Source organism: Haemaphysalis longicornis, unplaced genomic scaffold, assembly GCF_048455015.1.
Source record: "Haemaphysalis longicornis isolate Haplotype H1 unplaced genomic scaffold, Haemaphysalis longicornis Haplotype H1 scaffold_3, whole genome shotgun sequence".
Taxonomy (NCBI): Eukaryota; Metazoa; Arthropoda; class Arachnida; order Ixodida; family Ixodidae; genus Haemaphysalis; species Haemaphysalis longicornis.
In genome coordinates this window covers 6,543,867-6,556,905 of record NW_027526335.1, presented here as the reverse complement: position 1 = coordinate 6,556,905, position 13,039 = coordinate 6,543,867, and the positions used below count along the sequence as shown (strand labels likewise).

General features: G+C 47.8%; 1 protein-coding gene across 1 annotated transcript in view; it reads right to left on the bottom strand.

The window, feature by feature from the left end:
- LOC144173898 (glutamine synthetase-like) overlaps positions 1 to 10,389 on the bottom strand; it is a 32,728-nt gene extending 22,339 nt beyond the window's left edge. The window contains exons 1-3 of the mRNA XM_077702221.1: positions 9,962 to 10,389; positions 4,754 to 4,921; positions 1,191 to 1,340 (exon numbers count right to left, since the gene is read on the bottom strand). Coding sequence (XP_077558347.1) covers positions 1,191 to 1,340; positions 4,754 to 4,921; positions 9,962 to 10,115 — 472 coding nt within the window. The 5' untranslated portion in view covers positions 10,116 to 10,389. The remainder of the gene's footprint in view (positions 1 to 1,190; positions 1,341 to 4,753; positions 4,922 to 9,961) is intronic.
- Between the last annotated feature and the right edge of the window lie 2,650 nt (positions 10,390 to 13,039).

Sequence of the window (13,039 nt, the reverse complement as noted above, 5' to 3'; positions counted from 1 at the left end):
ACCCAAAGTGACGTCAATTCCAGTAATGGAGGCTATCCTTCGGCTTTGCCCAATAACTATTAAACCTTTACGATTATCGCAATGCCAGTACGTTTTCTGGAGTATTTCAGTAGAACACACTGTTGAGCAAGTTGGTGCATATTTGTTGGTCTGGCGATCGATTTGCTATCATCAGCATCAGCTGTGGTTTTACGCTGCGATAAGCCCGCTTCAAAAAATTGCTGATGATTACTATACTTCCTAATGCGAAATTTGTGCTCAACGAGAACTGCAGTCTTATTGGTCACGGTGCATAGCTGCTGCGTCTCAGGAAATGATCACGTGATGTACGAACGCAAGGCGGCGCGCGCTACTCTGCCGTTATCTCGCTGCGCGTCGTCGCCGCCGAGTATGTTGTGAGCCGTGTTTGATCCTACCCCGCAAATGTCAGGATGGTAAGCTTCGGCGTCGGCGGCGCGAACTGCGTCTCAGAAAGTGAACGCGTGATCGTCGAGCGGACGACGGCACGCGCAGCTATGGCGTCACCTCGCCGCGCATCGCCACCGTCCAGCTTGTCCCACTGCCACCCCCTCACACTTTCGTCATGCGTCGCCGCCGAAGAACGTCTCGCATCGCTTCAGCATGCCGCCTTCTTCCTCGCAGTTTCACCGCACTCCCCCCCATCATTTGCTAGACAAGGGGGAGCAAGTCAAGTGGCGTCTGCTCCAGAGCAACACCTACCCGACACCAGCCAGAATGAACCTGCTCTACCCCCAGCTCTACCCCTCACCCGCATGTCCCAACTGCCAACAGGCCCGCGGCACCATCGACCACATGGTCCTTGCCTGTCCCAACCATCCGGCACCACGAGACGCTGCACGACTGCGAGACCACCCCAACCCCTGGGAGACGGCTATCAGGGCCTCGGACGCTGAGGGTCAGCGCCAGCTGATATCCTTAGCGGATGAGGCCTGCAGGACCAATGGGACCCTGGACGTAGGGACCAGCCCAGGTTGATCACCTGAAGTCCTTTATGGCTTCAATAAAGTCTATTCCTCCTACTCCTCCTCCCCCGTATTCTTTTTGTCTTCGGATCTCCCTTCGTTCGCTCGGTAACGAGGACAACGCCGCCGTCAAACTACAGTAGTGGGCGCCACAGTGCTGCACACTAAAAAATACCGCCATGAGTTGCCGTCGAATGTTCAACTCACAGCAAGGCTTGAGGACATGGCCGTGTCTCGGCCAACCAGCAGGGATGCCATCTCTCTCCAGCAACACGTACTCCTGCTCGAAGCCGAACCATGGCTCTTGGTCTGCCGCTGCTTCCAGTGCTTTCTTGCAAGGGGAACGAGTGTTTGTTTCTGGAAATAGCATACAAAGCATTCAGAGATAAAAGCGATAAACGGGACGGCACCTCTTCGCAACCATTGCTCTTTGCTTCTGAACAGTTCCTCGGCAGGTATATCGCACAAGAACAAGCTAATGGCCCCTTTCTTTAAAAAAAGAACGGTATCGGAACAAAATTTGCAGAAATGCCTGCGATGGTTTCTCAGGAGATCTGAAGTATATAATTAATGATATGAGTAAAGGAAAAACACCCGTCATGAGGCACGATTCGTCCCGTTTGATGAAGCACGCATGCACAATACGGCTAGTATCAGCTTATTTTCACGACCTTCAATTAGCGTCGTTCGTCCAAGCGGCCGCGTGGACAAACAGAATAAAGTCAAACGAGGGTACCGATACAGCTACACTGGCCGCCGAGATCAAAGACGTGGCCTCCAGTAACAGCAGCTCGGGCGACGTTGGTAAGCCATATTCACGTAGCGTAGGCCACGTCGCGAACGTTTAGCGTATCCGCGCGTGCGTGCATGCGTGTACTTTAGGTCTGGAGTCCCATCTGGAGTCACACAGTAGCTTGACAAACCTCGCCAGCGGATAGAGGAATTTCAAGTGCTGAGCACCTTAGGGGATCGCCTTGTCGTCGTAGCTCGCTAACGGTCGATGCGACCGCCGGAATCAGGCGGCGCAGCGAGATAACGGACCCAAGTAGAGCCTCATGTACCGTCGTCGGGGGGTCACGCTGAGGCTGCTGAGGCTTCGAAAACCACGCGGATTAAATAGTCATAACCGTTCGAACCTCGTGAACCGCTGGCGCTTGTCATACATCAACCCGTGGTTTAGCGCAAAGAAACTGCAGGTACATTTCAGGCAAAATCTGTGTATATAACCGGCAGCCCCCGCGTTCATTTAGTTGGGAACGCTCGTTTGGTTAGTTTTTTCGCTATTAAGCGAAAAAAGCGGCCACGCAAGAATAAAAATGGTGTATTCGAAATGACGCAGAAAGGCTCCAGCCACGCAAGCAAAAAATGGCGCGTTCGAAAGGCTACAGAAAGACTCCAGCCACGCAAGAAAAGAATGGCGTGTTCGAAATGTCGCAGAAAGGCTACAGCCCCGCAAGAAAAAAATAGCGCGTGCGAAATGACGTAGAAAGGCTCCCGCCACGTAAGAAAAAAAATGGGACGTTTGAAATGACGCAGAAAGGCGCCAGCCGCGCAAGAAAAAAAAAACGCGTTCCAAATTACGCTATACAGCTGCAGCATATGAAACTAATTCCAGCAAAAAAAGAACAGAACTCCCCCTGGTGCACTTTCAGACAAAAGGCGCGCGAGCACTCCGAAGGCGGGAAATTTGAAACGCATTGGGTGGCAGAAGTGAACGGATAACGGCGCTGCAGCCCATTATGGCGAATCACTGCTTTGCACTTCCGACAGCTTTCACATTGAGTTGAACGGCTTTAATTTTTTTTATTCTGTCTCTTACGAGGGGAAGACCGTAGTTAAAACTACGGTAATAACGTCGCCACCAAATTTCCCAGAACCTGTTCGCACAATGCTATTTAACTCACGTTCTTCAATAATACGGTCTCATTTGCAGTGACTCAGAAACCAAACCACCTTTTTATTCTTCCGCAAAAATACTTCTTATTGGGTTAAAATAACAAGGATCAAGAAAAGCTGGGAATGCGGTGTGAAATTCCAAGTAAGGTGGCTTTTTTAGACTCAAATGAGCATGTTCTTTACATCCGTATATCCTATATGCACCGGCTGCATATACACCTGGCATACAAAGTAGTCGCGACTTGTTTGTTCGGACAAGGAAATTCGTTGCACGTAGGAGTGGAACGGGTCGCTAACGAATGTTTTAGGCATGTTGAGGGCACGTGGCAGACATTGGAGCATTTGATCTTTCAGAGGTCAGTGCTTGCTTCCACATCCGCTGCCGAAGCGGCAGCTCTGAAAATATATTATTCACGCAGTCATCTATTCATTCAGCCTAGCACTTTTACAGTTCAAGGATGGGCTTGGTTTCCTCTCGCCTGCTTCAACACGATGACTGATTGCGCACTCTCGTTTACGATGTACGACATGCAATGCAGCAGACTGTAAACTCCGTGGTATCGCCAAGGCTGTGTTGTTTACCAGTACGCGCACCCGTTACTGTACTTTAACGCGCTTCAAGACACCTTCTATACAGCCGAAAACCTCACGCCAGAAAAAATCTGAATAACTTCAGTAAGCGGTCCTGCGGCCGTTCCGAGTTGTGCCTTGTTGCCATGACGTCGCTCCCCTACTATAGATGGTATTCACTGAAAAGTTTAGCTGTCAATTTCTTCGCTTGGCAACACTCGAAACCGCCACGGACATGGCGTGGCATTTGCCACTGCTGCCACACGCCGCAGAAAAAAAAAACACTTGCATGCGTCGGCTGCTCTGTTTCAGCTCTATTCTCAATGGCAGTGTCAACAGAGACGTTATTAATCGCACTGAAATTGGAGTCGAGGCATTACTTTGCGAGTTTGAAACGTCCAAAGCGCATCATGTGCTTAGCACGGAAAAATACCGCCATCCTGCGGAGCCCGACGTGACCAGTGACGCGCACTCACATGGTTGCCTGCATGCGTGCCTCGCCGGTGAATACAACCTATACAATCTACGCCACGAATTCGAGCCACGTTCATTGAACTGCCCGCGGCATCAAGTCACATTGCGGACATTCTTGCTCCGGACTTGAACAGAGGGCTACTGCCTCTTCCCTGCACATCGAACATCGAACAGACAGGTACACTCATTCGACTGACCTCATTGCGTGTGTGCTTCCCTTTCAAACCGTTAAAACTAAGCGAGCTTTTCCTATTCGTTTAGCGCTCTCTGGCTTTCCCAGTTAAGCCACAAAAAATTGGAGCTGCTTGTACAAGTGCTGCAAGGCTGGAGAAATGGCAGGGCTGCACGCCCCTCTCCCTTTGTGGAAGACCCCGCTGTTGCACCTCACATGCATTTCCGAACTTGCCGCTTAAAGTACTCCATCAATGGAAGCCCCCGATCAATTTGTGCGCAGGCTTTCACATCTCTCCCAATGTGGACCGCGTTAGCACGCGCTAGGGCCGGCGGTAACCGGCTTCGCAAACTTGGAATCTGTAGCACGAGCTTTTCTTTCCCCCTTTCACTGCAGGCGCGAACGCACGTGAACTGGCGAGACGAAGAGCGCACTGGAGATAACGCCACGAGCCCTGGGCAGGGTGTTCTCGAAGGTCGAGAGGTGGCGGCGCACGCGATGACGTCAGAGCTAGGCAAGCCTTGCCTCCGTCTACGCGGCTGGGCGAAGGTCGTGTCGGGCGCCAGAGAAGTTTCTTTTTTCTTGGTATTTTTTTTCTTACGTAAACGGACCAAGCTCAAGCTTAAACAGCTCTCCGGTTAATATGCAATTCATTTACCGTTTGGTTGCCGGTCCGTGTTGATGACCTCGCAGAGGACAAGTTTGTTCCGCCCCTTGAGGAAAGGATCTCTAAACAGCGCTACCGGAACCAAGAACAACTCCGACTCGGCCTCTACGTCTGGCCACTGGTAGGTTCCGTGCCCGCAGAACGTTATCTCCGGGCATTCTGCGGAAATGCAAAAAGCAGTAGAAAATGATACGCAAAGATGTACATTTCGTTCACAACTCTACTATTAAACGTGTTGTTTAAAATCGAAAGCCAAATGCGCTTCGTATCAATGAATGCCAGACACCAAAAAACTTGTCAAATTGTCACGATACGTTTCCGAAGCCTGACACAAGTGGCCACTGAAAAAAAGTTCAGAGAGCCAATTTCCCTTATATGTGCTAAGTTCATTTTGCAAATACCCACTTCAAATTACTTCAACTCTAGCAAAAAGCCCCGCAGGCGACTAACACGGCAGCCATTGTCGTTGTACATCCAACAAGAGTACGGGACTGATCTAATCATATCTGAGCTGGGTCAGCAGCTGGGTACGATTTGTTTTGCAATGTTATTGTGACTAAATATTATGTCGCTGTAGCGATATTCCGCTTCAAGATATGTATACGCCAAGCACTATCGGCGCGATTCAGAACGTTAATTAAACGCGTTGGTACGCGGCGCCTTGCCATTAAACCGACTCAGAAGAAACAAAACCACCCTCATATAGAAAATAATGTGCAGAATTAAGCCAGGAGAACAATCAAGGGTCTAGAAAAAATTTTGGCCCTGCTGGGGCTCGAACCCAGGCCGTTTGAGGCGAAACCGGTGATTCTAACCCTGCCTACTGAGGCCAAAGAGCAGGGTTCTTTTCGTAGTTGCTCAAAATAATAGAAGGATTGTTCGAAGCGGTACCCCATAGATGGCGCTGAGTGCGTACAGGAAATGGCGGACATGTACCCACAAGAAAATGGAACCTCGCGTGGCGGTTTCAAGCCTCCTCATTCAGCCATTTAGGGAGCATTGCTCGTGCATCCTAGCACCCGGCGTCAAGTTTTAATTCGTAGAAACACAGAAACTTGTATCTTGTATAGTGGAAATATCCAGATTTGCTTATCTTTCATCTATTCACGCATTTTCTTCCGGGAACAAATGTTTTGGGTACAAAGGCAAAAGGCACAGTAACCTAGCCTGACGGCGGCCTTAATTCCACCCGTACATTCGAAAATTCGTAAACCGGTGTGAAAGAAAGAGAAAAAAAAAACGAATTTACACAATATGGGAACTTTCCAAAACAGTGTCTATGTGGCATCAACAGAACCGCGAGTTTTTAATAAACAAAGTAAAGACAACACACACTAACGCTTTGCGATTTAGGACAGATAGGCACAGTTAGTTTTAAATGCTTAGACTTTTCTGCGTAGACTCAAAGAAAGAAACACGTATATCCGTTCGTAAAACTCGGTGGGTCCCACTTTCCCTGCTTTTATTATTATTTTTTTTTATTTAAGAACATACTGCACGCCATGAAGGCCCAAGCAGGAGGGGCATAATGTGGTAACAATATAAACCAAATGTTAATACAAACCGTAAACAGCAAAAAGCAGAAACAAGAACTGAAGTATAAAACAGTGAACGCTAGGCGCAACTACAAAGCCACAACTAAACAATTGCTTCTAATGAACGAAGAGAGTTTAGACAATTTTCAGGTGTGTTGTTCCAATCATTAATTGTGCGGGGAAAAAAAGGAAATTTAAACAGATTGGTAGAAGCGAACATTGGTAGAAGCGAGAATGGGAATGACGAGTACGGCGAGTGGCAAGGGGTTTCAAGAAAGAACTACAGTCCAAAAGAAGTTTGCGGTGATAAAGTAAATACAATAATTTAAGGCGGAGAAACTGTCTTCTGGACTGCAAGGTTGGAATTCCGTTGTTACGCATGAGCTCAGAAACCGAATCTGCGCAATTAAATTTTGATGCCGAAGTAAACATAATTATAAAGAAAGAGGAAGAAACGTTAGTAACATACGAGTTCCAGCTTAAATTCTTTGTTAAAGTTATGCCCAAATATTTATATTCCTAAACTTGGTTTAAGGGATTTCCTGCAAGAGAGTACGAAAATTGGTGAGGATTTCGTTTATTGGTGATGCGAAGGGAGGCGGTTTTATCCGGGTTTAGTACGATACCCCATTCAAGGCTCCAGGAGAGGATTGGAGCGAGTGAGGAGTTTAGAGCTTCCTGGTCACTAATAAAATGAATATTATTAAAGATAACGCAGTCGTCGGCGAAAAGTTGAATATGGACGGATTCTTTGATTACTGAGACAATATCATTACAGTAAAATTCTTTGCTAAAATTACAGTAAAACTTTTTGTAAAAAGGCGTGTTACAGAAAAATTTAATAGTAGCCCCGAGAGTCTTCACACTTTGATATTCAATCATTATCATTCACAGCCAACTCGCGCCCACTGCAGGACAAAGGCGTCTCCGTAAATTTCCAACCACTGCTCTCCTAAGTCTTCTCAGTCCATTCTATGCCCCGAGTTTTCATATTTCGTTCCTTTCCGCGTCTTTGGTCTCCCCTTAACCCGCTGCAAAAGACTGTAGCGCAAAAGACTACCCACTATGAACACAGGGGACTTCTTTGCCTATAGTTTCCTACCGCTAGGCACACCACTCTACGCTATGACTGTACCTTTCCCCTTCTTTTTCTCTTTTCCTCTTTTTCCTCATTGTTCCCCTTTCCCCAGTGCAGGATAGCATATCAGGCCGTAGCCTGGCTAACATTCCTGCCTTTCCTTTACCTTTGCTCTCTCTCTCTCTCTATCTCTCTATTCATTCCGTTAAGCTGGTTGTCCGCCATTATAGACCGGTTTTCCAATATTAGACTGTTCATGTTGCTCCCCCACCATGTACCCTCAGCAATGAATTCGTGTGTAATGGTAAAGCCGACTTTAAAGAGGCTCGTTGTGTAAATCTTCCTAGGGATACGCGAGGTCGTACGGATGCAATTAATAACAGTACCGAGGGTGCTTCACCAATTGATGCCATACTGCTTGTGTATCCCCCGAAAAAATATCATCCTAAAAAGTATTTGTCGATGGCAGTGAGGCTAGCTTTAACTGTGTTCAGTATATAGCGCTCCTTCGGGATACATGAGATATTATGAGAGAACTTGTTAAGGGCCACACGGCCTTCATGCTTTGATATCAGAGTGCTTATATTGCCACTGATAATATATACCCCAGCCCCGAGCGGTGGTGTTGTGCTGAAGTCGACTTTAAAAAGCTCGGGTACAGAGAGGTAGCTTACGCATTATTCCCACAACGCCCACTTCGAAGGTTCGGATATTTTAGGGCGAGAACTCTGGGGGTCCGAGCGCGTTGTGGGTAAAGGCGCCCAAGCTGCGCCTTTCTTGTCGCTTCGCTCGCTTGGAGCCTCGCTGCTGCGACACCATCTGACCAGCGGAGGGTGAAACGGCATTTATTTCTGCACTTGATCGCTCAGCGCTGGCTGGACTGTCCGTGCGTACCATTCAGCGCAAGCGAAAGGATGAATCCAATCATCGGGTAGCGTAGCTACTCAAGCAAAGGCAACTTTTACGAAACATTGTGTGCATAGTCATTGCTTAAGCTCGTAGTAATACTCCTGTCAAACGTGCCTATTTAAGTGCACTTACGCCGAGTGCACTCGGGCTCCCCGAATGACACTTTGGCTGCGCGCTGCTAAACGACAAAATAAACTGCCCCTGGCTGTGATGTCAGTGACGATAGCCGGCGTAAATATTACGCCAGATTACTTGAAATTCTCCCTCTTTATCACGTGAGAAACAATTAAATGTAAACATTTTGTTGAGTTTGCATAGTTTAAAATCGCAATCGGCTCCTCGCACAAGTGCACAAAAAACGGAGTCGGGACGGCGACAGAACATCGGCGCTGTCATTCACTGCGCAGCGAATAGCAGCAGCATTATAGTTTGGCGGAAATTATCTGCAAGCGTAGAATATAACATAATAGGCTAAAGCGCGAACACAATCACAGGGCCACAAGAAACCACCTACGAGAACGCCGCAGAGAACGGCCGCCATGCAGCAACATAGGCGGCGCTGGCACGTCGTTGGGAGAGAGGTTATTTTCTTGTTTTTCGCCGCCCTTCTGTTTTTGTAAAAGTAAATAACAAATTATCTATACTTAACTATTAACATTACTTATTATCAACTAAACGCTCGCGGTCTAATGTTATTTTTCTCGATTTTCGGTCTTGTTCACGAGATTACTCACTTGGAAAGCTGGCCCAGTAAATTGTGGTTGGGGAAAACACTCAGCTTTAAGTGCGTTCCTTGTAAAGTGTCATTTTTGTTTGCCGTTTAGCTGCTCCCGAATGCCATTTTATCCGAGTGCACTCTGTGGAAGTGCACTTAAATAGGCACGTTTGACGGGGGTATAACTACGTTAAGAGTGTTAAACCTTAAACATTTTTAATGCTTAAGCGTAGAGGTATTTAAATAAAGGGCCTACAGCTTTTCTACATTTGTATCAGACTGCTTATACGGCGCCTGAATAAAGTTTCTATCCCCGGCTCACGCGATCGCCAGCACAGCAGCATTTGGGGTTTGCCCGCAAGCAGTGTTGTGCTTCACCACGAAATGCTGGAGGGGTAGCATAAACACGTTCAAAGTTGACAAATGTCTTTTACAAGGCAATCACAATGTGCGTACTATGGACACGGCAGCATGCGTGGGTAATTAGATTCATTATTCCGCTCTGCAGCTGTCAGGTCACCGTGCCTTATAGCTGACCATTGTTCCGTTTTTCCGAGGAATGACCTGCCTCATGAAGGATTTTTGATTCCAATTAGCAACGCCGTTTATCAATCAGATGGGCATTAACCAAACACTTTTTCCCGAAAAATCTGAAACAAATGTCAAGGACACGCGATCAGTGCTTTTGTTGCGGCAAAATACTACAGCAGGGCTATCTGGTCCTACTGTGGTGGTGACACTTCTTCAGCATAAGTAGACAAGCATAGGCCATTGATAATGATGATGATTAAAAACTCAGACGTTCACTTCAGCTTCCTTATTTTTCTGTTTGACGCTAAAAAGAGCCAGGAAAGAGCAGCTGGAATAAGCCTGCAACGTTGGCTTCTAGCAAACAACAAATGTGCAACCCCTTAAATAAGCATCAACTCTCACTAAACGACAAGCAAAAAAAATTACTATACCTTGTGGGCATTTAGGCTCGTAGCTGAGCACCCGAATCTTGGAGCGAACATTCTCAAGCGAGCCGTCTACAAAAACGTACGTGCAGAAGACTTGGTCATCTGGTTGGTCCAGCTCCAAATACTTGCTCAAGATGTCCGGTCTTGGAGTTGCCATAAGATTATTTTATTTTGATTGCAGATTACTGAAATACGTTTTTCGGAGTTTCTTTCTCTTTTTCTTCTGCTGCTAAGTCGAAAACAACTTGGTCCAAGTTGAAGAAATTTTACACACTAGAATGAATACTTTAAAATGAGCACTACCATCGACCGGAGCTATCTGCCTTGAGAGACCGACGGAAGCGAGCGAAACGAAAAACAGGCGTGCATCTGTGTTCGCATTTAACAGTGCGACGCCGGCAGTGACTGCAGCTGTTCACGGTGTGCATCCCAGAAAGGCCGGAAACTATGAACGTAACATTCAACCGGCTGCCACGACCCGGCTGCGACTGCGCTCAGGTGTGTTGAGCCACGAGTGCCGAAAAGCGAAACTCAAGGCGTAAGCAAACTGTTTATTGGCTATGCTGCCAGTTTCCGAACCGTTCCCTGCCAGATTCGATGCACGAGCTCACGTCCCTTTTACTACTGCCTCGTCGTCTTCGTGGTCGGAGGAGGCAGCGGGTCGAGGGATTGAACATACTCCGGGCCCCGGCAAATGTGTTAAGTAGCGGCAAGTTCAAATGGGCAGAGCCTCTGGATAGCTCTGGTGGTGACAAGACCATCCTGCACCTTAATTTTGCACGAGCGGATACGGCCGTCCACGCTTCTGTAGACTTCTAGTATCCGAGCCAGCTTCCACATTTGACGAGGCGTTTTCTCAGCATAGACGAGCACGATGTCCCCCACGTTCAATTCTGTTGCCGTCCTTCGGGGTGTAAAATGGGCTGATCGCAACTGAAGGAGGTACTCCTTCTGCCATCTTGTCCAGAAGTTTTCCGTGAGTCGCTTTCTATACTGTTGCCTTCGGAGAGCGTCTGTGCGCGTTGAAGTGGTGGCGACATTCGATGCCCCATGCGGTAGAGCTGTAAACCTTCGTCCGATCAGGAGGTCGGCGGGCGTTAACGCACACGGTTAACCTATGTCCGACTCGACGAATGTTAATGGTCTAGAATTGATCACAGCTTCGACTTCGGTAAGAACTGTTGCTAGTTCTTCGAAGGTGAGAAGAGCTTTACCAAGAATTTTTCGCAGCGTCGTCTTAACAGTTCTCACGAGACGCTCCCACCACCCGCCCCACCAAGGGGCGTCAGGCACGATGAACCTCCAAGCAACTTCGGCGCTGCTGATGTGCCCAGCGACGCCGTCTTGTAGGAACATCCTGTGCAGTCGCTTGACGTCAGATGATGTTTTCCTGAATGTCTTGGCATTATCTGAATAAATGACTCGAGGTAGGCCCCTCCGTGACACGAAACGCCGGAAATACATCAGGAATGCTTCTGAAGTCATCGAACTGACCAGTTCCAGATGCACTGCTTGTGATGTAGCACATGTAAAAAGAGCTATGTAGCTCTTGGGGTTGTTAGAGGACCGTATGTAGAGTGGCCCTGCGAAGTGTATCCCCACAGCTTCGAAAGGATTAGTCGATGACAAGCTGTGACCAGGAAGAGGGGCAGCGGTAGCACTGCCTGGACGTGTTCGGAACCGCTTGCACAGGTAGCAGCCATGGATGACTCGCTTGACTAGGGATTGAGCTCTGTGAATCCAGTAACGTTCTCTCAGTTGAGTTAACGTGTCCCTAACACCACCGTGCATAACTTGAAGGTGGGATCTTACTACAATCAGTGCCGACAAACGGTGGTATGGTGGTAGAATGATTGGGTGTTTCACTTCTTCTGGAACAGGTAGTCGCGACAGATGACCTCCAACTCGAAGTAGACCATCAGAATCCAGAAAAGGATTGCGTTCAGTGATTGGTGATGAGCCCCCTAAAGCGGTGTCATTTGAAAGGCACTCGATCTCAGTTTTATATGCTTGACATTGAACCAGCTTGACCAAGCACTTTTCGGCCCGTATCATTTCTTCAGTTGTCACTGGGCCGGAGGTTATTTCAAGGCGTCGGCAGTGGTTAATGAAGCGGAAAACCCTCGCCGTGACTTTAAGCAGCAAAGGAAGCTTGCTGTATCGAGCAATATCAAGAAGTGGTTCCAGTGCTTCAGATTCAGAAACGGGTGCGATTTGGACGGTTACCGCTTCTGCCTCCAAGGGTTCCCATTCAGTGGTACAGTCGACAGCTTGCGATGGCCAACTATCTTTATTCGTCAACCATGCAGGGCCATGCCACCAAGCTTGGGTTAATATTATTTTTTCAATGGATGCACCACGAGTTAACAGGTCTGCCGGATTGTATTTTCCAGGACAATACCTCCACTTGGTTGAATCTGTCTTTTCGTTGATTTCTCTAACCCTGTTCGCGACGAATGGCTTCCACTTGACCGACGCACTCTTTATCCAAGTCAATGTGATCGTAGAGTCTGTCCAGAACCTATAGTCCATTTTGAATCTCGCAAGAGCCTTGGCCACGTATGTAAGAAGTCTTGCCCCAACCAATGCTGCTAAAAGCTCTAGTCTAGGGAGGGTTACTTTCTTGATCGGAGCTACGCGTGATTTTGAAATTAGCAAATGTCCTTGTCTTGGGTGATTTGTGACGATGTAGACAACAGCTCCGTATGCAAACGGGCTTGCGTCGTAAAAAAACATGTGTCTCTAATTCTTCTGGTAGGGCGAAGGTTCCACCAACACACCTAGGAACGGTGACAATGTTGATTTTCAGTAATTGTCGAACCCATTCGTCCCATTCACATCGCAGATCTTGCGGTAACTCTTCGTCCCAAGCGATGCCGCGTGACCAAAGCTTCTGAAAGAGTATCCTTGCCGCTATGGTGAAAGGGCCAACAAATCCGAGTGGGTCAAAAACACGCGAAGCCGTCTGCAAGACAAAACGTTTTGTGTTTGCTCTTGATTTCAAAAAGTCCATCAGGTTAGTCAGAACAAAACTGAACGTATCCTTCGCGGGATCCCAAGTGATTCCTAGGACCTTTACCG